The sequence below is a fragment of the Amphibalanus amphitrite genome, unplaced genomic scaffold (genome assembly GCF_019059575.1).
Source record: "Amphibalanus amphitrite isolate SeventyFive unplaced genomic scaffold, NRLGWU_Aamphi_draft 000258F_arrow, whole genome shotgun sequence".
In the NCBI taxonomy this organism is placed as follows: domain Eukaryota; kingdom Metazoa; phylum Arthropoda; class Thecostraca; order Balanomorpha; family Balanidae; genus Amphibalanus; species Amphibalanus amphitrite.
This window is the reverse complement of record NW_024881753.1, coordinates 405,224-430,828: the sequence shown is the minus strand read 5'-3', so window position 1 is coordinate 430,828 and position 25,605 is coordinate 405,224. Positions and strand designations below refer to the sequence as shown.

The window sequence follows — 25,605 nt, the reverse complement described above, 5'->3', positions numbered from 1 at the left end:
TATGAGAACAACTGACAAACAAAAGTCATTTTGCTGACGTCATTAATTTAATGGAAGATTTTGTAATTTATCTTACAAAGACCTCAAATTTCATTGTTTTTTTATTTCCATTATTGTTTATCTTGACTCTGTTATGAATAATCGCTGATAAAATGTACTTTTCGTCCACCTTGTAACAAGTTTTTTTTCGATATCTGAAATACAATATTTGATTGATGACGTCATACAAAAAGATACTTTATTAAACCTTCCCTACATCTCAAATGAGATGCAGTTTGGCTCTTGAGTAATTCTCGTTGATTTTGTGTGAAAAATGTGTGGAGAGGGTTGGTGAAGGCTGATGGTTGAATTCATTTACTTAACATGATGGGACTGTGCACTTTTGATGTTAATGTGCTGCTGGATTTTCATCACGCCTGATTTGAAGGAAAGGTTTGTATTCATAATTCATTTTCTTTATATCGTTCTGGTGTTGAATGGTTAGCGGGTTTCGCTGTTATCTAAATTGCTTTATTACATATGTAGTATGGAATAAAATGTTTTCGAAATATGTTTTATACATTTTAAGTGATTTCAGTTGATACCTTTGAGGTGTCATTGTCCTAGCAAGAAATGTTACTTTTTCGGAACCATTGGTAGGTAGGTAGGTAGGTACTTAGCTGCATGAATTTCATTGACTTCAAAACTGTAGCACATGCCACATACCTGTCTGGTTTACAGGGAGTTGAGGTAGATTGTAAATATTCTTGAGGATAAAACTGTATTCTATAAAAGTCATTTTTGATAAAAGTGGGGTCCTCAGGGTTCAGTGTTGGGTCCAGTCCAGGTCTCTATTATGTTTGTCATTCAGTTTTGAAAATCTAGAATATGAAAAATTAATGTGAATCACTTTTTTGACAAAAGTGCCTACAAATACATACCAATGTGAATAAACATATCAATGTCTGACATCATGCATATTAAGGCTCTTTTGCAGATGCATAAGTATGGATGAGCAATATAATGTATTTGATGACACTATTATGAGTGTACCTACCACCATCTCCAACGGGGCCTTCTTCCCTCTACCTCTGTCTCTCTCTGTGTGTCTGAGGAACTTGGTGTCTCTTCTGTGCATTTGAGGGAGCTGCTGATTCAGATGTGCCTTTGAAGGACCTGCTAGCCTCTCTATGTGCCTTTGAAGACATGCTAACCACCTGCTGACTCCTTCTGTACCTCTAAGGGACCTGCTGACCTCTCCCTATGTCATTTCCAGGGTTGTGACCTCGAACAGTACTACCAATGGCGTCTTCGCCGCCTCCATCGTCCGGGGGTGCCGGGACGGACCCGGCCTCGTGCGCGGTGAGCCGGAGCCGCTCCTTCTGTACAGCAGCGGCGCCCGGCCGACGCGTCGTGTCCGCCACCCTCAGCAGCGACGGTAGCTTCGAGTCAGACGTCAGGTCAGTGCCGACCCGGCGGCGGACGGGAGGGACGCTGGCTGATCTCGAATAGCGATGGTAGCAAGGGTGGGATAAACGGACAGCCTGCATGGTTCAGTTCGCTCGTACTCACCGCGTGTGGAAGCTACTTACATGCTGTCAGGTCATGATGTCTGGTGTTGTATACGTGTACGATGATTCTCCAGTCTATCGTTTTATGAGGGGTGTAAAAGCATCGCAAGATACTCGTGTCCGGTTTCTCCGTGGAGATCGTATTTCCCTCCGGATATCGGATCCTCCACCTGATCCGTCAGCGCCGCACCGGCCTCAGACACGTGGTCGGTTCGGTCTGCACCCTCCCGGCCGATCCCGGAGGGTCTGGCGCCGCGTCCTGTTACCGCCGGGTCGGGACGCCACAGCAGGAAAGGTCAGCACGGGCCGGTGACCTATCCCGTCTCGGATATAGTCACGTTGGCTCTGAGTCAGATGACCGGACGGAAGTCGTGTTGCTGGTGGGTGACTCGGTTATGCTAAAAGAAAGATTAAACTGTGGCTAGAATATCTGTGAAGTTTGTGGTTCTGCAGATCTTGATCCACTCAGTCAATAATAGACTCACTGCGGGATAGTGCGGGACTCGGCCCCGGTCTCCGGTGAGCGACAGACTCACTGCGGGATAGTGCGGGACTCGGCCCCGGTCTCCGGTGAGCGACAGACTCGCTGCGGGATAGTGGGGGACTCGGCCCCGGTCTCCGGTGAGTGGCAGACTCAGTGTGGGATAGTGCGGGACTCGGGCCCGGTCTCCGGTGAGCGACAGACTCACTGCGGGACTCGGCCCCGGTCTCCGGTGAGTGGCAGACTCAGTGCAGGATGTCCGGCGGCCCGCCGCGAAGATAACATTGTCGCACCGCAGCCGTGCATTGTCACGTCACCGGTGCAAACCCTCGTGTAGGAGCAGCACTGATAGCAACTGGAACTGCACAGCGCTGTGTTCACTTAATCTCCGTGCATAATCACGCATGTTTTTGCTGCAGCTATTAATTCCTACGCAATTGGTTGGTTGCGGGGAGACCCTCCGGCATACCGAGCGCTGGCCTTGAGTTTCCGTGGCGGCGTTGGCGTCATGAATATCGCGTTTGCCATTCTGCGGCTGGCGGAGGTTTCCGGCACCGGGAGGAAATTGGCCGGGCTATCGGCTCGGCGGCGATAGCTGAGATCAGCGCCGACTGGAGGGGAGGCGGGGCGGCCCGTTACCCACCGGCGCGGGCCCCAACTCCGTGCCGCAGAGCTGTTTGGTGGTCTGAGTTTTACCGGGATCCGCTACTGCCTTTGTGGGCCGGCGTTTTAGAGTGCCAACTACGCAGTAACGGCGCTGTGACCCGCATTTTGCGGTGGCCGAGTGTGCGGGTCTTTTCTACCTTTGTGGCTCCGCACGGCCATTCAACCCGAGCGAGTGCTTCAAAGTGGTTATTACCCAGGAACGTAAAGTGTACTCAATTAGGCGTTATGGTGCACAAAGTAAGATTTTTCAAGCTTACGGTAGGTCTTGCAGGCTTTTGATAGGTTGGCAGCCTTGAGCATCTGGACGCCGGATGACTTTATATTTGTTGTTTCCCGTGTTTTGAATCCAGCACTGCATCATTATCTTGTCAGTATCTTGCATCATTAGTACGTATCTTAAATATCGGGGATGTGCCCAGTTCCGTCTGAAGCCACCGTTCCTCCCTGCTCACTCTCGCGCTCCGTTGACGGACCGAAGTCGGGTTGTCGCTGAGGCTGCTCGCTGTCTGAGACTCGGGCGTGCTCGGCCCCGTACACCCCGGCGCGGCCGCCAGGGTCGGAGGGGCTCCCAGCACGGCTGCCATTGGCTCGATGGTGCTCATTGAACGTCGACCAGGCAAAACGGCGCCCGGTGCCAAACGCCACAGAGAGACGGCGCGGCGCGGCACGGGCAGCTGAGGTACTACCATGGTAACTGAGGTAGTCAACAGTATCGGCTGTCGTGCTCCCACGGTACCAAAATGTAGCGAGTACTGCGGTACTCACTATTTACTGAGGTATTGCGGTGCTCCTAAAGTAATGAGACAGACGGAGTACTTCGGTACTGTCTTGATATGGTACCGCGGTGACGAACCGGTTACGCGCTGCAGTACTGACATAGTGTTTCGGCGGCTAGGACACTGCAGATACCATGCTGATATGTCACTGAACTGGGCCCTTTAGTCGTCCTGCTCTGGCTTCCTGGCTGCGGAGTCGCTGGGCTGTTTGTCTTTGATGGTCGAGCGCTGGGAGCGAAAGAATGGATCGCCGTCTGTTTCGTAGTTGTAGGTTTGTTGACGGGTGTGATCTGGTAATGGTGGGCTACCTCCGCCCGAATTGGGTGGTTCCCCACCAGCCAGCTGACACGTTGTATACCGACACCCGATGAACGATTACTCAGAGCCAGGTCTTGTCGCAGTGGTGGTCACGGTAAAATGCCGAGCGCCATATTGTTGGCTTTGGTCGATAGATCGTGCGCGGCCCGTGGATGATCGGTGTTTTTTATGTGGTTTACCCATGGTGGGGGACCTCACCACTTTAAATGATAATGAGATGGTCTACGTTTCCAAGGCCATGTGTATTGGAAGCCGGGGAGGTGGGAGTCACTGTCCGTAGCAAACGAGCAACCTTATTACTGTGTAAAGCCTATACAAGGATCTATGAAACAGTCCTCAACTTCCAAAAGCAGGCTCTGTTCAAAACCCGTCTCCGTATGTGTAATGTGATCTCAGCCTCAGTTGTAGGTACGGTACAGACCGTCGCCCTCTGGACCCTCGGACTACATCTGATCTCACGTGCTCTAGTGGTCTCTGGACCTCCGTCGAGCCCACCTCTGGCCTCATTGTGCTCTCAATGTGCCGTGAAGTGACTGTGTGTGTACACTTAAGTGAGTCAGGTCGTCTTTAGCTGAAAACTGCTGAATTCTGAGTACTTGTGACTTGTGAGTCATTTCCGTGTGTGCGTTAGAGCGTTATGAGCCTGATATGGGCCCTGGTGACTGTTCTATTTGCGCCGGCCCCTCCGGCTGGGATCAGCTGGTTGCCTTAGCAACAGGTGCATGCCCCGACCCGTCTCCCGTCTGTGTATTTTGGCGCTCCGTGGGTTCATGTCTTGCAAGCATGAATGATCTGCCGGTGTCCTTTCCTCATTTACCAACATCAGTGTTTCGCTAGCAGCATCACTCTGCATCAGTGTAACTGACGTGAGTACGTGCGCAGTGATCAGGTCTTTGACGCGGGTATTTACGTCAGTAGATGTGTATCGGCGGGTGACGGAGCCGCGGCACCCGGTCGGCGGTGTGTGTGTTTCCTCCCCCCAGTCCTTGGTATGTTTATGTGTACCGTGTACGTGACCGACGGGCGGGCGGCCTCTTATTCCACAGGTACCGCCTGCTGCGCTGTGTCTCCGCCTATCCGCTCTCCAGGTAACCGGCACCGCCCTCCGCACCTGTCTGTCTGTGTGTCTGTCTGTCTGTCTGTGTCACCTTGTGCTCTGTGTAGTCTATTCACGCTCCGCGGCTGTATGACCGTCACCGTGTGGCTTTGTGCGTCTGTGTCACTGTAGCCCGCTCCAGCACTGCTCTGTGAGACTCCACGGCACAGCCCGACGTCTACCGTCGGCTCCGGCCCACCGCGCCGCGCTGTTAGACACCGCCCCGGTGGGAACTCATGACCAGAACCGACCGCACCAACCACCCAATGTTTGGATTCGTGTTGCGAAAGTGAACGCCGAGCACGGGCTGGCTAGTAGAGAGCTGCAACGTGCAGTGAATCGGAGATTTTTCCTCTCGATTCGCGGTCTGTTTGAAGTTTTGGGTGGCGAATTTTGATACCTTGGTCCTGGTGGGCTGTGTAAAGTTCCCAGCTCGGGCTATTACTGTGCGCAGCCATGCGGCGGGTTCTGGTCATTTCATTCGCCGTGTGACCGCGGAAATGGGTACTGGCCAGACGGTCGGCGCTCGGTCTGGCACTGAGCGACAGCCGCGCTCACGGCAGGGCTGCGATCACGTCTTACTGCCGCACTGGCTCGGAGCCGTCCTTGTGCCATATCGGCCGGCCTGCCACGTGATCGTCACCCTACAGCCAGTGTCAGACTGTCACCGTCACCGGACCGGCCGTACTGATTTTGTCACTGTCACCAGAAGCTGCACCCTGCACCTGTGCCGAATCTCTGCACCCGTGTCCACACACTAGTTACACACGGCTTGGTCACAGCATTGTGCATTACGTCTCCCCGTCACAGTGCTGTGTGCCGTGCATTGTGGCGCGCTTGCTGCACTCTGCACCAGCCGTCAGCTCTCCACGAGTCGCTGTAAGCTCAGTGTTGTCGGCAGGTGCCGTCGCTCCCCAGCCCGCAATATTTACGCACGCAGTTTCGGACCTGTTGGCCTTGCGGCGCGGCGTGCGTCCCGTCACGAACTTTTTACCCCGGCCGGACGGCCGTCATTTACAATGCAAATTAGTGCGTCGGCTCCTGCTGGGTATCAGTTACGGAGCGCTCATCGCTCCGCCCCCGCTGCCCGCACATCATCGGCCGGCGGCCCGGGCCGCGCGGCTCGGCGGTGCTGAGCTGGACGCCGAGTGGCCTCGACTGTCAGCGGCCGCCCGCACTAATGGCCGCGCTCCGAGAGTGGGCCGTCCACCGAGCCCGGTCCGCGCCGTACCGAGCCGGGCCCAGTCCGGATGTGGCTCACTGTTTACTCTCCTGCGGAGACGTGCAAAAACGGAGCGGTCCGGCGGCCGGCGCGGCGCGCCCGTGCGCCCGCCGACCCCGGCCGGCGCCTGCTGCGCCCCCCCCCCCTGATTATCGGCTCTCTGTCCGTCTGTCAGCGGTGCTCCGTCGGTCACAGCCAGCAGGGCTGGTTTGCTGTAGAGTCTGGCTTATTCCCACCCGGAATTCAGTGCCTGTCCTGATTTAATCTCCTCACCCTCACATTTCACTCTCATTCGTATCGCCCAATTCATATTGACTGTATCGTATTGACGGTCTTGCTGTTTTCCCGTCAAGTCATCATTGGCATTCTTCCCAGCTGCACGTAGTCACCATTTATCTCTGACCTGATATCCACAGGCACTCTATTTCTGTCCCTGTCCTCTACTGAAACACCGTCTTCTCGGCCGTTCACTGTCTTGTGTCATCCGTCCACCAGCCACCATCCACCGTCGTCCACCGTCCACCGTCCGCTGCAAACGGTTCCGCCCGGCGACTCGGCTCATAGCGGGCGGCGGGCGGCGATCTCCGAGCTGCCCCCCCCCCCTCCTGTGCCGACCTGGGCGGGGCCGCTCGCCGGTTGCGTCAGTCCCCTGTGTTTATCACGGCGTCTGTCTGCCGAGACGGACGGCGGGGGAGGGTCGGAGTCGGTACTGTTCCTACTCTCAGCTGGGTGACCGGTCACGACTCAGTCGGTGACTCTGTACTCCCAGCTGGGTGGTCCGGTAGCGACTCCGTCGGTACTACCAGCTGGGTGACCGGTCACCACTCAGTCGGTAGTGCACCTACTCCCAGCTTGGTGACCTGACGACTCAGTCGGTGACTCTGTACTCCCAGCTGGGTGGTCCGGCAGCGACTCCGCCGGTGCTCCCAGCTGGGTGATCCGGTAGAACACATACTCCCAGCTGAGTGACCAGGTCACAGGTCAGTCGATACTCCCAGCTGGATGACCCGGTCACGAGTCATTGCGAGTCCGTGGGGTAGTCATTGCGAGGTCGGGAGCTAATACCAGCGGTGTTACGAGGTGATCTCATGGCCGGAAGCTCTGTTTATTATAGGCTTAAGCAGCTGATAATATATCTCGGAAAAGATGTAACTTGTCTCGGCATACCGAGCAAAATAAGACCTTCGCCCGGGATGTCAGTGACCGAGTCCGCTCCCGCGCCCTCTCCGTGTTTTATCCTCCCTGCCCAGCGTCCATTTAGAGCCGGTCTGCGGTGGCCGGTGGTCGGTTTGTTTACACCTGCTGGGTGGGTCGTGTCACGTGTGTTTGGCCCGTATCTCGGCCATTGGACCAGTACTGCCGGCCTGTGTTATAGGACTGATCTCTGGCAGTTCGGGTGGCTAGTGCTGCCCTCAGCTCGATAGGGTCAATTGGTTTGGGTAGTAACAGCGCTGTGGGCTGCGCTGGTGGTACTGTGGAAACTAGGCGCTCTTTTGGGTGGAGATGATGGGGTGCGGCGGGAGTTTTGATGGTTAATTATGTCCGTCCACTGTCGACATAATTACTAAATTTATTACGTCTATTTAGTGGGAATTAAAAAGTTTGAATTTTCATTCTGGTACGCGTCTTATCTACTTGTGAAACAAAAATATGAGTTTTTATCTGACTTGTTCTGTCACCCATACGTAACTACGTGTGTTTTACTCGTTTTTAGATATGATCTCGTTTTTTTACGTTCTCGCAGGGTTTGGTCAGGAAGTAGGAACGTTTAGTTGTTACCTGATAGCCAGGCAGGACTCTAAATCAGGGCTCAACAAGGTATTTATAACCAAACGTCATCGCACAGACATGACATAAACCATGCTGTTCTAATGGACAGGAGGTTTGATGGAATATTTGCGCCGCGTATTGTTTGCACTGTTGTCTGTGCTCTGACGTTGTACAAATGGATAGCTCTTTGTGAGTGACGGATCATGTGTTACTGATCGGTGACCATTGACCACCCATTGTCCATATACGGGTACTGACGCTGTCCCAAACTCAATGCTAGTTTCAACCTGAACCGTCTTTGACCGTCAGCGCTGCCTTCTGGGGTTCTCTTTTCAGGGTTCTTCCCTTCGATGCCATTTTTGGACGCTGAGCAAAGTTTCGGTGTAGAGTTTCATGTGAGAAACGTTGGCACTATTTACCTCCCGGACCGTTTGCTCCCTTCACTGGCATGCGTTCCTCACTGACCGGTTAAACTAGTCCCCCAAACGGATGGACTATTCCTCCTATATCGTATTGTTTCTCTGTCTTTCTTCTCACCCTCCCCTTACGTCTCGTTTTCAGCCGGTACTCGTGGCAGGGCTCGGACGTTCTCGGTCAGTCCGTCCCCCCCCCCCCCCTGTCTCTCTGCTCACCCTCCCTTACGTCTCGTTTCCAGCCGGTACTCGTGGCAGGGCTCGGACGTTCTCGGCCAGTCCGTCCGCTCCCCGCGTGAGTCTCGCCGCTGGATCGGTCTGCCCGGCGACTGCAGGGTTCCCAAACAGCCCAGCTACCGCCGAGCGCTGGCCATGACCGACGCACTCATGTCGGTGAGTGGGGGGGGGGGGGGGAAGACAGGGTAGGGTGCGATGGGTCAGTGCATGCCTATTATGTTTCACGTTTGTTGTCAGTTTCAATCAAAGTATAGTTTCTGCACTTGCGGCTTTTCATGTCAGTTCACCGGTTCAAGTAGTTTTCATCACGCGTCTGTTGTGAATTATTCAATAGGTATTCATTGTTACGGATCACCCAGTGTCATCAATATTTTCTTTCTCTGATGTTTCCATTTCGAGCGACAAGGAAGCCTACGCTGTACATGCCTTCTAGCTTCGCCTCTTCCGTAGTCCTTCACCTTACTGAAGTTTACCCCATCGCTGACGGAGGGTGGCACGTGTGCTCAGTTTGTCGCGTGCCGCGAAAGGAAATTGTGTCTCTGCGTCAGTGAATCAACCGCAAAAATGCCTTTGTTTTGTGATGACATTGCCAGTGAAGTGATGTGTGACAATTTTCCTGGGTGTCTTCTTTGAAAACAACTTCAGTGTGTCTCAATGATGGGCGTTAAAAGCTTCCACGAATGTGTCCCGATATTAAATATGTACGTGTTCAGTGTTCTGTAAATCCTGTTCAGATTTAATTCGTGCTCCATGTGAGTTGCTGACCAGTGGTGAAAGGTAACACGACCTTCATGTCCTTTGGACCCACTCATCACTTTCTGTGTAAACACGGTGACGGCGGGTCAACTCTGGACAGATCTGAGCTCTGTGGGGAGGGGAGAGAGGGTTGCTCGGTTAGGGGAGTGCAGTGGTTCAATGCGGTCGCACTCGTCTCTAACATCTGTGAAGTGTGTTGGAGATGAGATGTCATTCTAGCGATGGTTCGTCGGTTATCTCTGCAGGAATCTTGGGCCACATCTGCCATAGAAAAACCCCAGGAACTCCGTGTTCCCTGTAGGGCTCGCTCGCTCCAGTCAACTTTTATTTGATAACAGTTTCTTATGGAGCGTCTGGCTATAGTCACCGCTGCTGTGTGTGTACGAGTAGCGGAGAGGAGTGCTCCGTCTGGGGTGCCGCTCTGGTCCCCGCTGCTGTGTGTACGGGTGGCGGGAGGAGTGCTCCGTCTGGGGTGCCGCTCTGGTCCCCGCTGCTGTATGTGTACGGGTGGCGGGGAGGAGTGCTCCGTCTGGGGTGCCGCTCTGGTCTCCCGCCGCTGTACGCGTGTACGGGTGGCGGGAGGAGTGCTCCGTCTGGGGTGCCGCTCTGGTCCCCGCTGCTGTATGTGTACGAGTAGCGGAGAGGAGTGCTCCGTCTGGGGTGCCGCTCTGGTCCCCGCTGCTGTGTGTACGGGTGGCGGGAGGAGTGCTCCGTCTGGGGTGCCGCTCTGGTCCCCACTGCTGTGTGTGTACGGGTGGCGGGGAGGAGTGCTCTGTCTGGGGTGCGGCTCTGGTCCCCGCTGCTGTACGTGTGTACGGGTGGCGGGGAGGAGTGCTCCGTCTGGGGTGCCGCTCTGGTCCCCACTGCTGTGTGTGTACGGGTGGCGGGGAGGAGTGCTCCGTCTGGGGTGCGGCTCTAGTCGCGCCCGCTGCCCGGTGACCGTCCAGGCGGGTGCACCGAGTGTGCAGCTGTCCGTCTGTCTGTCCGTCACCACCGCGCCGAGACCGCTCCGTTCGTGTCCAGGGATCAATGGAAACGGTCGGTCCCTAACGGGCCGTTCACTTCTGCAGAAACGCGGCTAAACAGTGATAGTAGGGGGACGTCACACTGGCAATTTTACACAGACTGGTACTGGACAGCTGAGCTCGCAGATTTAACTGGTGCTCACTGCCGAGGGAAGTTATTAAGAACGCTTGGGAACTGTTTGGATGTTTTATCAATTAATGCCACTTATGTTGTGTTTTTGACGCTGGTTAGATTTCCCTGTAATTATGTGTCCGATTTCCGTGGTCGTCTTCCTGTTTCTGATCTATTTGCGTGGCTGAGTGGTTTATGTGGCCGTAATTAGACGGATCATGTGTCCACTTGTCTTTAGTGCGCCTTTAGTTCCTGTCTTTAGTACAGTGCGTCTCTGTCTATTCAAATGGTCAGGTTCTGTACAGGAAAAACGGCAAGTGTCTGGATGGCTGCAGAAGTCATTACAGGTCCAACGTATACCAAAGTTAGTCGTGGACCATTTACATGCACCACTCAGACTTGTCATCAGTCACTGGTGTGATTCATACGGCGCCTCCCCACCCCCACACCCCACCCCACACACCCCAGCTGTGTCGTCAGATCTCCACTGTGCAGTACAGAGACTGACCTCTCTCATCTCCTCCCTTCAGCTGGCCAGGGTGGGTGGGAGTACTGCTCTCCTATACTCACCCCCCCCCCTCTCCCCCGGTATACAGGGTGTGCGCGAGGCCATCGAGCTGGAACGGCACGAGGTGCAGCTGCTAAGAGACAGTACTGTACTCACCCTCCCCCCCCCCCGTGTGTACAGGGTGTTCGGGAGGCCATCGAACTGGAGCGACACGAGGTCCAACTGCTCAGGGACAGCCTGGACTCTGTCTCGCTGCACTCTGCCCAGTCGCAGGGCCGGCTGTACGAGACGGAGCGCCGGCTGCGCTTCACTGAGCGATATGTGAAGCGACTCGAGTGTCACCTGGTGGAGATCGAGCAGCTGGCTGAGCAGTACGGCAAGCAGCAGCGGCTCAGGGAGGCCACCGAGAGACTGGCGGCGGCCTATAGCTCCAGCAGCGGCACTCAGGTCAGTACTATACCAGTCACACCACACAGGTCAGTACGGGAAACAGCAGCGGCTCAGGGAGGCGACCGAGAGACTGGCGGCGGCCTACAGCTCCAGCAGTGGCACTCAGGTTAGTACTATGCCAGCACACACTACACAGAGAGGTGCGGGAAACAGCAGCGGCTCAGGGAGGCCACCGAGAGACTGGCGGCGGCCTACAGCTCCAGCAGTGGCACTCAGGTTAGTACTATACCAGCACACACTACACAGAGAGGTGCGGGAAACAGCAGCGGCTCAGGGAGGCCACCGAGAGACTGGCGGCGGCCTACAGCTCCAGCAGTGGCACTCAGGTTAGTACTATACCAGCACACACTACACAGAGAGGTGCGGGAAACAGCAGCGGCTCAGGGAGGCCACCGAGAGACTGGCGGCGGCCTACAGCTCCAGCAGTGGCACTCAGGTTAGTACTATACCAGCACACACTACACAGAGAGGTGCGGGAAACAGCAGCGGCTCAGGGAGGCGACCGAGAGACTGGCGGCGGCCTACAGCTCCAGCAGTGGCACTCAGGTTAGTACTATGCCAGCACACACTACACAGAGAGGTGCGGGAAACAGCAGCGGCTCAGGGAGGCCACCGAGAGACTGGCGGCGGCCTACAGCTCCAGCAGTGGCACTCAGGTTAGTACTATACCAGCACACACTACACAGAGAGGTGCGGGAAACAGCAGCGGCTCAGGGAGGCCACCGAGAGACTGGCGGCGGCCTACAGCTCCAGCAGTGGCACTCAGGTTAGTACTATGCCAGCACACACTACACAGAGAGGTGCGGGAAACAGCAGCGGCTCAGGGAGGCGACCGAGAGACTGGCGGCGGCCTACAGCTCCAGCAGTGGCACTCAGGTTAGTACTATGCCAGCACACACTACACAGAGAGGTGCGGGAAACAGCAGCGGCTCAGGGAGGCCACCGAGAGACTGGCGGCGGCCTACAGCTCCAGCAGTGGCACTCAGGTCAGTGGTGCTACTGAAGTACCGGTGCAGTCGCACTCAGGTCAACCCGTCTGTCTTATTCTATTCGTCCCACGCCTAGCGCTCGGGTCATCAGTACTGGCTCGGGGCTCCGCCGCTGGTCTCCGTTCCCCGTCCCTGTGTACCTGTCGCACACACACCGTGTTTACTCTGACATGGAGACCGCCCGTGATGATTGTACTGGGATGGAGCCGGTGTGGTCCGCCCACTGGACCACGGTCTCTGCTGGCAGTGACCCCGACCTCTACCAGCGACCCCTGACGATTGTTGTCCTAGCCCTGCTCTGTTGACAGTGACCTATCCTGACATTGACCCTGGTCTCTGCCAGTAACCCCTAACGACTGTTGTCCTAGCCCTGCTCTGTTGACATTGACCTATTCTGACAGTGACCTCTACTGACTGACCCCGTGACCTCGTGTGACCCACAGAGCCAGCGGGGCCTCTCCCAGGCGCGCTCGGGCTTCAAGGAGTGTACCGACGAAATGTGTCTGATGGAGGCGCAGCTGGAGAGCAAAATGGGCACGCTGCTCTTCGAACTCAAAGGTGAGGTCGAACGACTCGAGAACAGCTCAGGACTTTTTACCTCATTTAGTACGTGTGGGAATGCGTTTTATACAATTTCACTAAGGGTCAAAGGCGTCGAGGCACATGCATTTACGTAGTACTCAGGCCCGAATACAAGAGTCAAAATTAAGTACCTGTGCTGGAATGATAGAATTGATATGCCCTCTCTGTTACCAGATACCCAACTGAGTTTCTCACGACGAATGCTTATATCTTTCTGTGTGTCCAGGTATCCAGGGTTTCGCGCGCCTGTGCGCGGGTGACGTGTACGAGATCTGCGTCCGGCTGGGCGGCCAGGAGTGGCGCTGTCGGGGCACCATCGGCAAGGATCAGCAGCAGCGCTGGAACCGGCCCCGGCGCATCCTGCGGCCCACACTAGCCGACCAGCTGGTCATCAAGGTCAGTTAATCGGGGATGGTAATGTCAGTCAAATGAGTGGCGGATTAGTAGGGTCGGGGTCAGGTCGGCCGGCTGGCTTTTTGGGAGAGCTGATGCATGGGGAGGATGTGCCATGTGCAAGAGTAGTGCAATTGCCACAATGCCAGTGGCTTGCTGGAGTGAGGTCATTGAACTACTGAGCTAGTCTCCATGTGGTCTCTAACCCACTGGACTCATCCTTTTGACCCATGGCCGTTTGGTCCGCTCCATCTGGCCCGTAACCTCTAGACTCACCTCGTCTGATCTCCCGAGTGTCTGTCTTCCCCGGTTCACCCTGCATATTCGGTAGTAACTCCCTGTCTCCCCGTTCCGGCAGGCGTCAGAGGTGAAGACGCTGGGTAAGCACGTGCTGGGCACCAAGGTGTGTGAGATCGGAGAGCTGCTGAGCGCGCACACCCAGCAGATGGTCATCTACCTCAACACCACCGGATCGCTCAAACTGACGCTGATCGTCACGTGGAGGTAAGTACCAGCGCTGTTAGCTCCCATAAGACTCCCTCAAACTGAGGTTACGTGGAGGTGAGGCGACCCGTCCCGTAGGTGTCTACTATACTTGGACCGTTGGACATGCCGTGACGGTCTGGCATTGTAAAATTTATCCTCATCTCTGCAGTGTGCATATAATATGAGCTGAAATTTGATTGCGGACTAAGCATAACATTATGCCACCATATCCACCATATAGAATGGAGATGTATGAACACGAGATGTAAATATCCCATCGTCGGCTCGACTGCTTTTCACTAACACGAGATGTGAATGTTTGATATGGCTGGTATTATCAGTTCTCATTATACCCGCTCTGTACGCTGTCGCTCTCCATGACGGCCCCGCCCCGTTTCGCAGCGCGATCGAGACGTTCCCGGAGGACACTCTGAGTCGCCAGGTGTCTGCCTCCAGTCCCGGGCTGCGCCGCAGGACCACCATCAACTCACCGCGGCTCGGGCTAGAGGCGAGAGCCGCCAACATGAAGGTGGGTGGGCAGAGAGACGACGGGCGGCTGCCTGCCGGCCGGGGAAGGGCTCATGGGGTGGGATGAGGTTCATCTGAAGAAGGACTATCTAAATGTTATTTGTGTTGGAGGCATCACTGCCAATTGATTGCGGACTTATTTTCGATTTGTGCTAGCTTTCGAACTTTCCATCTAGAAGTTCCGTTTAATACCGTCTCCCCCCCCCCCCCCAGCTGTCTAGTGGCGGCAGCAGCGACTCGGCTCTGGTCTCTGGCGGCAGCGGCAGACTCTGTGTCTATCTAACTCTGCTCTGTATCCCTCAGCTCTCTAGCGGCGGCAGCAGCGACTCGGCGCTGATGTCTGGCGGCAGCGGCAGCGGCCTGGGCAGTCCGGACTCCGTGTCCGTCACATCGTCCGACTCGCAGGTCAACCTGGCAGACTCCACGCCGGACATCCTACGACGCACGCCTGGACAGACGGTAAGAAACTGTTCATCGATCGTGAACTACTACAGCTACTCACAGACAGCTGATAAACCTTCCGAACAGTTTGGCCCACTCCCTCTTAACCAGTTCAACACTTCGTTTGATGGTCGTTGGTCTTGACGGTAACGAATTTGTAGTTCCATCATTGATGATCCTTCAGTCACAATTACAAACGTAACGGCTGCACTAACTATTGTTGGCCTGTGGGCTTGCTCTATTATTACACACTACACATCAACCATCTCTGAGTGAACCATGCTTCCACCTGCCGTGTCGATATCCTGACCCCCCCCCCCCCCCCGTCTGATGTTCCAGTCGTCCCAGCAGTGGCAGCGAGACAGCTGCAGCAGCGCCGGCAGCGCGGACGGCTCCGCAGAACCCGACGACGACTCCGGTACCGCCTACACGCTGGAGAAGCGGCCAGAGATGAAACGCGACTGGTACGCGACTGCTGAGCGCAAAAACCGGGCGAGGAAACAGCAGCAGCAGCAACAGCAGCAGCAAGCGGCGACCGAACAGGTGGGGCGTGGGGGCGAAGGTAGTTGCAAGGACGTGTATGTTTGTTGGAGTAATGACCGTAGTTGGTTAACTCATCTTATTTCTCGCATAGGGCTGTCATATCCCATCTGCTTCTTTTCCCATATTACTGATGAAATGATTTAATGCTTTGTTTTTGAACAATTGCTTTTTGCTTAATGACGTTCTTACATGCTATTTAATGTGACTATCTCTGACTGTTCCATTCACTGTGTCTGACTCCCGTATCGAATTGCTGACGTATCCCGCGCCCCCCAGCCGTCCGACCCGGCCCCGCTCCCGGTGGGCTCCGCTCAGCTGTGGCGGGCCGTCTGTCTAACTCCCCCGCGCCCCTCTCCCCAGCCGTCCGACCCTGCCCCGCTCCCGGTGGGCTCCGCTCAGCTGTGGCGGGCCGTCTGTCTAACTCCCCGCGTCCCCTCTCCGCCAGCCGTCCGACCCGGCCCCGCTCCCGGTGGGCTCCGCTCAGCTGTGGCGGGCCGTCTGTCTAACTCCCCCGCGCCCCTCTCCCCAGCCGTCCGACCCTGCCCCGCTCCCGGTGGGCTCCGCTCAGCTGTGGCGGGCCGTCTGTCTAACTCCCCCGCGTCCCCTCTCCTCCAGCCGTCCGACCCGGCCCCGCTCCCGGTGGGCTCCGCTCAGCTGTGGCGCGGCTCCGGCCGGCTGCGGGCCGTCTGTGCCGCGGTGGCCGCCCGCCTCTCGGCCTCTGATCGGTCGCCGGCCGAGGCCCGGCTGGGCGCGGTGGCCGCGCGGCTGGCGGCCCGGCCGAGCGGCCTCGGTCGCCGCTGGTCCCACGACTCGGATGTGAGCGTGGAGTCGGCGTTGGACAAGTTCAGCTTCCTGCAGGGAGAGCAGGAGGAGGGAGAGTGCAAGGTGGGTGGTCAGGGTCAGCCGGATGGATGAGTTAGAAGGTCGAGGGTGGGGCGGTTGATACTGTCTCGAGTGGGGTCCTCTAATGCTGACTGCATTGCACCATAGCACGAGCGCTCTAATTGAGTTCTACGCACCGTGTTACATCTTCAGTTCTTGTTTTCTTGATTCATGAGCAGTGTCGGTTTCCCGCTTTATATGTCTTCTCCCTCTGACATCCCTTCTCGCCTCCCCAGCCGGACCTGTTGGAGCCCGGTATGACGGCCCGCACCTCGGACTCTGGGATCAGCTCGATCGTCCACCAGCTCAGTGAGGAGCCCGAACGGGAGGCGGCCTCCGGGGACGGTACTGCCGACTCCAGCCTGGGTCTGAGCGAGACGGGCAGCCTGACCGACCTGGCGCGATCGGCGCTGGACCTGTGCACCGAGCTGCACCTTACGTACTGCCTCCGGCTGCTGGAGGTGAGAGGGGGGGATAACTTACCTACTGCCTCAGACTGCTGGAGCTGAGAGGGTGGGGGTGGGGGGGGGGGGTAACTTACCTACTGCCTCAGACTGCTGGAGGTGAGAGGGTGGGGGGTAACTTACCTACTGCCTCAGACTGCTGGAGGTGAGGGGGTGGGGGGATAACCTACCTACTGCCTTCGGCTGCTGGAGGTGAGTGGGGGGGGGGGGTCTGAGGATGCCAGCTGAACGACAGAGATGTGTTCAGCTGTCAATGTCGGGTTGTCTATCCGCCCTAGTATCAATATACATATCAGACTGTCCATCCTGCCTGTGTACCAATGTCCCATCTCATCAGTGCGTCTGTGTTCTGTGAGGGTGTCAGCGTCAGTGCCAGACTATCAGTTTGCCTTGTGTGCGCGGTCAGATTGTACCCGTCGGCGTTCTAGCATCGTGTCAAATTGTCCGCGTGTTTTGCTTACAGGGTGTATCATCGTCCGGTCCGCTGCGTCTCCGCTCTGCCAGCTCTCTGCGCCGCCTGGAGCGTCAGGTAAACCTGCTGGAGCTGATGATGACCGGCCCGCCGCTGGAGGAGGTCCTCAATGACACGCAGATACTGGTTAGTCGGCGGGGACTCATGCCCGATCCTGCGCTACTGTTGGAATTTCTCCGACAGCAATAGGAGAAACTATAAATAGCGAATAAATGTGCACTGTGCAGTGTGGTTGATTTCAGCTATTGTCTAAACATGTCCATGCGAGCATCAGCTGAACGTCGTCTGGTAATTTAAGTCGTGTTTTCGTGTTAATGGCAAGCACGAATGGATTGTCACGTCTTTATCATGTGTCGTGTCATGTTATGTTCTCAGACGCTATGGCAGGACCTGTGCGAGGGGGCGCCACTATACCACGTGACCGCCGGCACGGCCTGTGAGCGTCTGTCGGCGCTGCTGCAGCCGCGACTCGAGTACCGGGACGTCTCCATGGCCAGTAAAGGTGGGATTCTTCCACTAGTCCACAATCTTTTTGGCTGGTGCGGCTGTACCGCGATGCCCGTACTGGCTGGTTAGGGCCAAGTAGCGATATTTCCATCATGCCTTTTATACTCATGGTCTGCTTGGACAGCATTATTCTTTTTTTGCGATTGTTTCTGGACTAACTGCGAGTACCATTCTCCCAAAAGGTGGTTTGTCGAATGTCGATTGTACAATCACGGTTTATGAATGCTGCATTGTCTCTTGTTTCACAGTGTCCCGTCTGGTGGTGTGCCGGTGTCTGGACCTGCCCGAGTTCGCTGCGGACCAGCAGCTCACCGTGTTCGCCCTGCGCGACTTCACGGACGGCACCACGCTCGATAGGGTAGTCGAGGACCTCTCAGAGGAAGGTGGGTGTCTGTGAACATTGTAGGGGCTCAAAGCTGAGGTGTTAACCCAGAGTGATGGTTCTGGGCACTGGGGACGCTATTTGACTTGCGTCACTCTTCCGATTAGCTGTTGTTGGATAGGACAGTGGACAGGACAGCATTAGTTGGATAGGACACAGTCTTGTGAATCTTATCTCGAGTGCGAATAAGATTCGCTATTCGATCGGAGTACCACGCAAGGAAAGCGGCCTCTTCTAAGGAATTTTATGGACAACGAGTCAAGAGGGCAGAACCAGCATCACAAGTCATGAGGATGATCATTATTTAGGTTTCATGCTCTCATCTGTGTCACGTCCCTCATGTAGAATGGTGCTGCAGCCTTCTCTGTCTCGTTTTCGTCCTTGCAATGCCGTATTGATGCCCTTTCCGTGCGGCTCGGTAGGTCGGACCGTTTTGCCCCACCGCCGTACGGTTAGCTATGCATTAGTGCGTGATAGGGCGCCGTTTGCGCGAGCCAACGGCTTCTTTACGTCTATGCATTATCAGTGTGTTGTGCAGGGCTGCTGCCCATAGCCGATCTATTCGATAGCAAGCTGACTAGACATTATTTCATGAGGAAGGGTTCCCAGTCCAAGTGACTGACTTTGACTTTATTTCCAGTCCAGCTGACGGACACTCTCCAGTCTCACAGCGCAGAGTCCATCAGCCGGCGTCTGACTCTGACTCTGACTCTTTTTCCAGTCCAGCTGACGGACACTCTGCAGTCTCACAGCGCCGAGTCCATCAGCCGGCGTCTGACTCTACTGTGACTCTTTGTTTCCAGTCCAGCTGACGGACACTCTCCAGTCTCACAGCGCCGAGTCCATCAGCCGTCGTCTGACTCTACTGTGACTCTGTGTTTCCAGTCCAGCTGACGGACACTCTCCAGTCACACAGCGCAGAGTCCATCAGCCGGCGTATGACTCTGACTCTGACTGTTTTTTTCCAGTCCAGCTGACGGACACTCTCCAGTCTCACAGCGCCGAGTCCATCAGCCGGCGTCTCTCCCAGCTGGTGTACATGCCTCCCCCCGCGGCCTGTCTGCGCGTGGTGTGCCAGCTGCTCAGCTCGGCCGGACCGCGGGTCACGGAGACCGTCTGTGGCTGGCTGAGAGAGGTCAGCCGCACAGACTGCATCACCGGACAGGTACGGACCGGTAGATAAAAGGACGGGTCACGGAGACCGTCTGTGGCTGGCTGAGAGAGGTCAGCCGCACAGACTGCATCACCGGACAGGTACGGAACGGTAGATAGAAGGCCGGGTCACGGAGACCGTCTGTGGCTGGCTGAGAGAGGTCAGCCGTACAGACTGCATCACCGGACAGGTACGGACCGGTAGATAAAAGGACGGGTCACGGAGACCGTCTGCGGCTGACTGAGGGAGGTCAGCCGTATAGACTGTATTACTGGACAGGTGTGTATTGGGTGTACTGTTGGATAGATCTGTACCGACTGCATTGTAACTGGACAGGTATGTATCGGGCGTTCTGCTGGAGAGATCTGTACCGACTGTATCATCGGACAGGTATGTGCTCACTCATGCTCTTTGCTCAGAAGATGTGTATTGCGTACACACTAAACGGCATTCACCGGAGGGGTGTAGACTGTAGAATGCTTCTACCGAAGTAGATAATTAATAATCCCGCTAAAGAAACGTTTCTAGTCCTATATTGGGTTCGTGCCAAGTCTCGTCCTGTATAGCCGTCACTTTCCTGCTGTTTGTCATACTCAATTCACCCCGGACATTGGCTCTAGCTGCCCGGTGCGCTGGTGCCCCGTTTATCACCGCCGCCAGCCCCTCTCTCCACTCTCTCGTCTTACCTCCGTCACGTTTATATACCTTATATAACCCGTCCATCCGCCATCCATGGTGATATGACCCCGCTGACCGACGCTCCACTGTCTGAATATACCAGGGGGCCTGTCAGTATCAGTCTCACGTCGGAGCCCCTGTAGAGGCCGTGCTTAGGGTACGACCCGAGACGAACCCGTGTCGGTGGGTTCATATTCACCGATGAGCGATAGCAGACACGTGTGTGAAAGACGGCGGGCTGGGACGGGACGGCAGCTGGTAGCTGGTTAGGTGTTGTGATCGGGTGTTGTGTTTAACGTCGTAGTGTTTTGTTTAACGAGCCTGGTCTGCCTGGGGTTATGAATGGGACTGGTGGTCTGTCCCCTGTCAGGGTTGTCATTTTGGCACGTGGGTCTCATTATTAGCTGTTAGACGCTACTTTATTTCTGTAAACTGTTTATGATCCTACAAGTGATTACAAGAAGCCCATAGACCGATATTTATACGTTGATCACGGCATCATTGCATGACCATATCAATGTTTGTGCCCTCTGTTAGTTCTGCTGTTTATGTTGCACCGCCTTGCTACACTGTGCTGTGATTGTGCTGCCCGTGTCTCCGGCTGGCTTCGGCATTGCCGAAGTCTAAGGAAGCCGGTAGTGTGTTGTGTTGTCCTGTGTTGTGCCGTCCTGACTGTATGCTAACCGCCGCTCTGCTGTCGTTCCAGCTGATCCCCTCTCTACTGGAGCTGCTGGAGTCGGACGAGCCCGGTGAGCGGGAGGGCTCTGTCCGCGCCCTGCTGCTACTGGCCGGACCGGCGCGGCTTCTGGAGCCGCTCCAATACCTGGTCTCGGCCGACCCGGACGGTCGGGTGCGCGCCGCCGCAGAACTGGGGCTGACGGAGATGGGAGCGGACGGACGGGCCGCCCTACAACAGGTCAGAGAGGGGGAGAATAGAGGGAGGGGGAGGGCCGCCGAACTGGGGCTGACGGACGGGCTGCCCTACAACAGGTCAGAGAGGGGGAGAATAGAGGGAGGGGGAGGGCCGCCGAGCTGGGGCTGACGGAGATGGGAGCCGACGGACGGGCCGCGCTACAACAGGTCAGAGAGGGGGAGAATAGAGGGAGGGGGAGGGCCGCCGAACTGGGGCTGACGGACGGGCTGCCCTACAACAGGTCAGAGAGGGGGAGAATAGAGGGAGGGGGAGGGCCGCTGAGCTGGGGCTGACGGACATGGGAGCCGACGGACGGGCCGCCCTACAACAGGTCAGAGAGGGGGAGAATAGAGGAGGAGAGAGGGAAAGTGCCGGGGCAGTTCGACGTCGCTGGGTGCGGATGGCAGCTTCAGACACTGTCGTTGGTTACGAAGCGTAGGGTATTGCAGTATTCTTAACGGGCCCGTACATTTGCGTACCGTAGTACAGCTGCTCACAGCTCCGTACCACGGTACTGAGTGGCGTGCCTGCTCTAATTTCCGCCTGAATGCTGCCTAAAAACGCAGCGTGGGCGACTAAAAACGCAGTGTGAGGACGGCTGGAGTAGTACGTACTACGTACACAACGTCTCCCCGTCACGTCCTATCTGCTCAGGCGCTGACTGACTGATTCAGTGCATCACGCAATGCTGATCGCAATGTGCATAGACACTGTTCCCTAAGGAGAATACGATGTTTATATGCATGACGCCCCAGTCACTACACCACCGAAAAAGGAAGCCAATGGCGATTGGCGATTTATTCATTGCATTGATTTCTACTAGCTGCTGGCCTCCACTGAATTTAGATGAAATTTCCACATGTAAATGAGCCATGTGTTTTTCGCGATATGGAAATTACGAGAGGGTAATGGTGTTATCGTGTTTGCCGGCTGTCCGAGAGATCACAATGCGGACATCAGGCTACTGCGTGTCGACATGCGTCTTAACCCGGTAGATAAATGCCTCGATATGAGCGCAACATGTGTTGGTTAACCATGACAATGTAAACCATATTTTATATCACATCAGTGTTGGTCATCGAATCTGTCGTTTGCGCTACCGAGTTGTGCAGTGTACACTGTACACGCTTATCTATCGTCCTTTAAAAGGCAGCAAGTTTACATGCACTAGTCACTAGCTTGCTTTTGTCAAATACTAAGCCTTGGCTCACTTCCGTGAAATCGCGTCTCCCTAATAGACCCCTGTCACACTATTTCTCGGGCTGAGAAATGCTCGCTGGTAGGTCGTGCGTGCATCTCCCTCAGTCTCGCCGACTGAAACTAACTCTCCGTCCCAAACCGTTGTGTGCGGATGGTATTTTCAGTCCACTACGTAGTCGATAGGCTAACAGCGTTGGGTAGCCGGCTGCCACGGTTGGAGAAAGTATCGACTGTAACATACTACCCTCCAGTGGATCTGCTATCAAGCCTGGCGGCAGAGTGACCCGTCACGCATCGACCAGATAACTATGCAGACGAGACTGGCGAGGGTCGGTCGAAACGCTACTCCGCGGTTCTGTACCGGACTCTCTCTCGGAGTTATCACTCGCACGGCGTTACTACAGACTGCCCAGGCCTGTGAGCGAGTTGAAGACGTAGTTTCTCGCTTCATTCCATCACAAAGCGACATCAGCAGCCTCAGACTGTCCGCCGCGCCGCGCTGGTCTGCCGTCTGTCCGTATCGGCCGCCCGGGTCTGACCATCGCCCGGGGTCGGGGACTTGCTAATGTGGTGTGATGTGGCCCGGCGCTGCGCAGTTACGGGGTTCCGGAGGGACGGGACTAGCGCGGTACGCTGCGGAGACGACACCGGGCTGATGGACAGGAGACATTGTCCCCACTGGGGTGGACCTCACTGGCCCGCTGGCTGCTCGGTTCGAGTGGCTGGAATGTGCCTTGATAATTAGGGTTGCAAGGTTGGATGCTGCACTATTTGATGTGATCGAAATGAGGAACGTTAAAATGTTCCGTCATACCGATTGGCTTGTAGTCTTGCTAATGACCTATGTCACTTTTAATTGTGCTCGGAGATCATATTGGTCCTGAGATATTTGCATTGATATTTGCATTGTCTAACGCAATTCTCTTTTGCCTGCTCGCCCGTGTGAAAAAAACGTCTCAGTGCCATCTGTCCGTTTAAGTTAGCGACGTACTGTGTCCGTTTCAGGCCCGGCTGGCCCGCGCCGGCCGCTGTGAGGAACCAGCGCCGTGACAGACAGAGTCCGCCCGACGGCCGCCATATGACAGCTGGCAGCGCGCTGCTGACAGCTGACAGCGCGCTGCCGACGAGCTGCTAACAGAAGGTCGGTCTACGAGTGCAGCTTCTGAGGCAATATCAGAGCACGCCATGGCATTGGTCGTGACTGCGCACACTTTCAAGGACTACAACGAATAGAGCTGGTCGGTCTGTCTCGTGGGCTGCTCGTAACTTACGATAGAGCCAATTGAGGGCCGGCGCCGGCCGCTGCGGAGAACTAGGCATCTCTCAGTGGTAGCGTATTGAAGTACTCAGTATTGGATGGATGGTGCAGAGACTGATGGAATCAGAGGACTGGGTGAGGCTTTACTGCAGCTGGTTCGTGATGAAAAAGAAATCCTGCTGAGTGGGAGCCTGCTCCTGGTGTAAGAGTGATGAGCAGATGAGCCGTGTTGTAAAGTGTTTAAAGAGTGTCCGGTGGCCCGTTTAACTCTGTCAGCGAACTTACCCACTGGTCACCAACACCAAAGTGCCTACTCCCCTCTGAACATTGTTTGAATCTGTTTACCTGCCTCCCGACCGAGGCAGACCTCCACCCTCCCACCGTTTAGTGTGACCCGGTCAGGTCGGGTCAGGCCCGCCGGCCGACCGGGCCGCCGGCTGTACGAGCTCTGTCACTATGTGGCAGTGAGGCTCGTCCCAACGGGTACGCTCGAGCTGATAGCTAGCCAAAGGTAGCCTGACTAGTTGGGTAGTTAGACGGCGGTCCTGTCTGGAAAACCGAGCGCTGTTGAGAGAAGGGTAGGCTGGAGTGACGTTTGTTGACCGGCGCTCGTTCGTGGCTAGCTGACAAGATGCTTGATTGTTCTCCGATGCGATGTTTGAAATTGCAACGACACAGGTATTAGTGAGCGAAGTTTGCGCTGTCCCTGAGCTTATCAGTAGGTGTTTCCGCTGACACGGAGTGGCCAGCGGTATGTGCAGATCTGTCCCCTTACCATGTCGACAATAATACGATACTCAAATTTAGCGGTCTACTTAGCGGCTGCTCGGCCGAACCGGAGACTGTTTAACGTCTGTCTGACCGGCTGTGTTCGGTTCACACCGGGAAACGTGAGAGAACTGGCGTCACAACGATCAGAGACTGCAGTATTCGCCGTGTGATGTCCCCGCGCCGTCTGAGCTAGCCTTTAGTTGTTTTATTTAGCCTGGCTCCGCCCCATCAGTCGCTGTGTGTTTGTTTGGCTCGGTGTGTTTGTACCTCCGATCTGTTTGTAACAACTGATCTGCAGTCTTTAGAGTGATGCAGGATTGTGGTAAATCGTCTCAAATTGCGGATCTTGAAAGGCACAAGTTGTTGACCTGATTGTTGGGCATGGTGCCGCTAAAGAGAACTGTGTGGATAGTATATTTGCATGTTATACAGACTAGACGCGTTACCTGCGAACGTTGAATCGTCCCCGCCCCAGTGTTTGACCCGCAACGCAAATAACAGTGCTGCCTTGCTCGCTGAAATAAATACCATATCTGAGTGACAGCGGTTTCGATTGAGCTGTCAAGCTCGTGTCAGAAGCACTTCCCAGAATGAAGATATCAGTACTTGACGATTGGTGTGACTTAATTAAATGTGACGTATTTGACAAGCTACATACATGATGCAAGTGCTCTACTCTTCTGTTGGAGCTCGTGTCCAAAGTGTTACACATGTCCCGATGTTAGCCTATGTAAATCAGACCACACCGGCAGGCGCGTAACCACGAGTCTGAAGTTACTGGGGACCACATGGAAGGCCACGAATATTTTTTCCGGATCAGCCTTCGCCCGAGTGTGTGTGTGTGTGGGGGGGGAGGGGGAGGCGTTTTTGGCCACACCTGCCAGTTATTTGTTACGCGTGTAAAGAAAACCGCGGCGCATACCGCTGCGAAACTTGGTATGGCTTATGATACCTCAATTTCGCATCGTGTTTGAAAATTTTGACCCCAAGTCACCTAAGGTCATGTCACCAGGTCAGTAAAGTAACTATGCCTCTCAAAAACTTTGTGACTCTGTCATTCCTACAGTTTAAATCCCAGAAGTTTGAAACTCGAGCTTTTGCATGAAGATATCAGTATGAACAATTCGTATATCTCAAAGTTTTCACATCGGTGACCTAATGTCAGGTCAATTTTACGACCTCTCCATTATAATTCATTGGGAGAAAATTGTACTGCTCTTCTTTTGGCCGAAAACACATTCAAACACCGTGACACAGGTAAACATGACACACTGAACTGGAAAATTGCACCTGTGACCCCTCTATGCCCCTCAGCTCATCTCAGGTCATGAAACATCTCCAACAGTTTTTTTTTTGCCACAACTTTAGATAGAAACATGCTAGAGCGCTGCAAACGCCATGAACGTGTTCAGCTCAACATATACCAATCAAATGACTTGCAACATGACCTTTTCCGTGACCTGGACCAGGGCACCGTGGGGACTTATGCCATCCTAGCACGCATTAAGTGGCAAGTTAAAGTATTTCGATTTCCACTTTTTTGTTATTCATTCCACGTAGAATTGTCCAGCGCATCTGAATCA

At 55.2% G+C, this 25,605-nt stretch overlaps 1 protein-coding gene across 1 annotated transcript; it reads left to right on the top strand.

Moving 5' to 3' along the window:
• The first annotated feature begins 265 nt into the window (after positions 1–265).
• LOC122386663 (rho family-interacting cell polarization regulator 2-like) lies at positions 266–24,563 on the top strand. The gene is made up of 18 exons (XM_043376070.1): positions 266–432; positions 1,256–1,439; positions 8,535–8,685; positions 11,111–11,377; positions 12,813–12,927; positions 13,178–13,347; positions 13,703–13,848; positions 14,233–14,359; positions 14,662–14,817; positions 15,139–15,342; positions 15,958–16,227; positions 16,461–16,685; positions 17,152–17,286; positions 17,536–17,662; positions 17,916–18,050; positions 19,018–19,214; positions 20,587–20,796; positions 22,999–24,563. Exons 2-18 carry the CDS (start codon positions 1,282–1,284, stop codon positions 23,041–23,043), a joined length of 2,838 nt encoding a protein of 945 aa, XP_043232005.1. The 5' UTR covers positions 266–432; positions 1,256–1,281; the 3' UTR covers positions 23,044–24,563.
• The last annotated feature ends 1,042 nt before the right edge of the window (positions 24,564–25,605 follow it).

Bases quoted from the DNA above. Each gene is read 5' to 3' on its own strand.
- LOC122386663 (XM_043376070.1), top strand. From the start codon at position 1,282: ATGGCGTCTTCGCCGCCTCCATCGTCCGGGGGTGCCGGGACGGACCCG. The intron at 1,440-8,534 runs GTCAGTGCCGAC...TCTCGTTTCCAG, and splicing joins AGCTTCGAGTCAGACGTCAG to CCGGTACTCGTGGCAGGGCT. The intron at 8,686-11,110 runs GTGAGTGGGGGG...CCGTGTGTACAG, and splicing joins TGACCGACGCACTCATGTCG to GGTGTTCGGGAGGCCATCGA.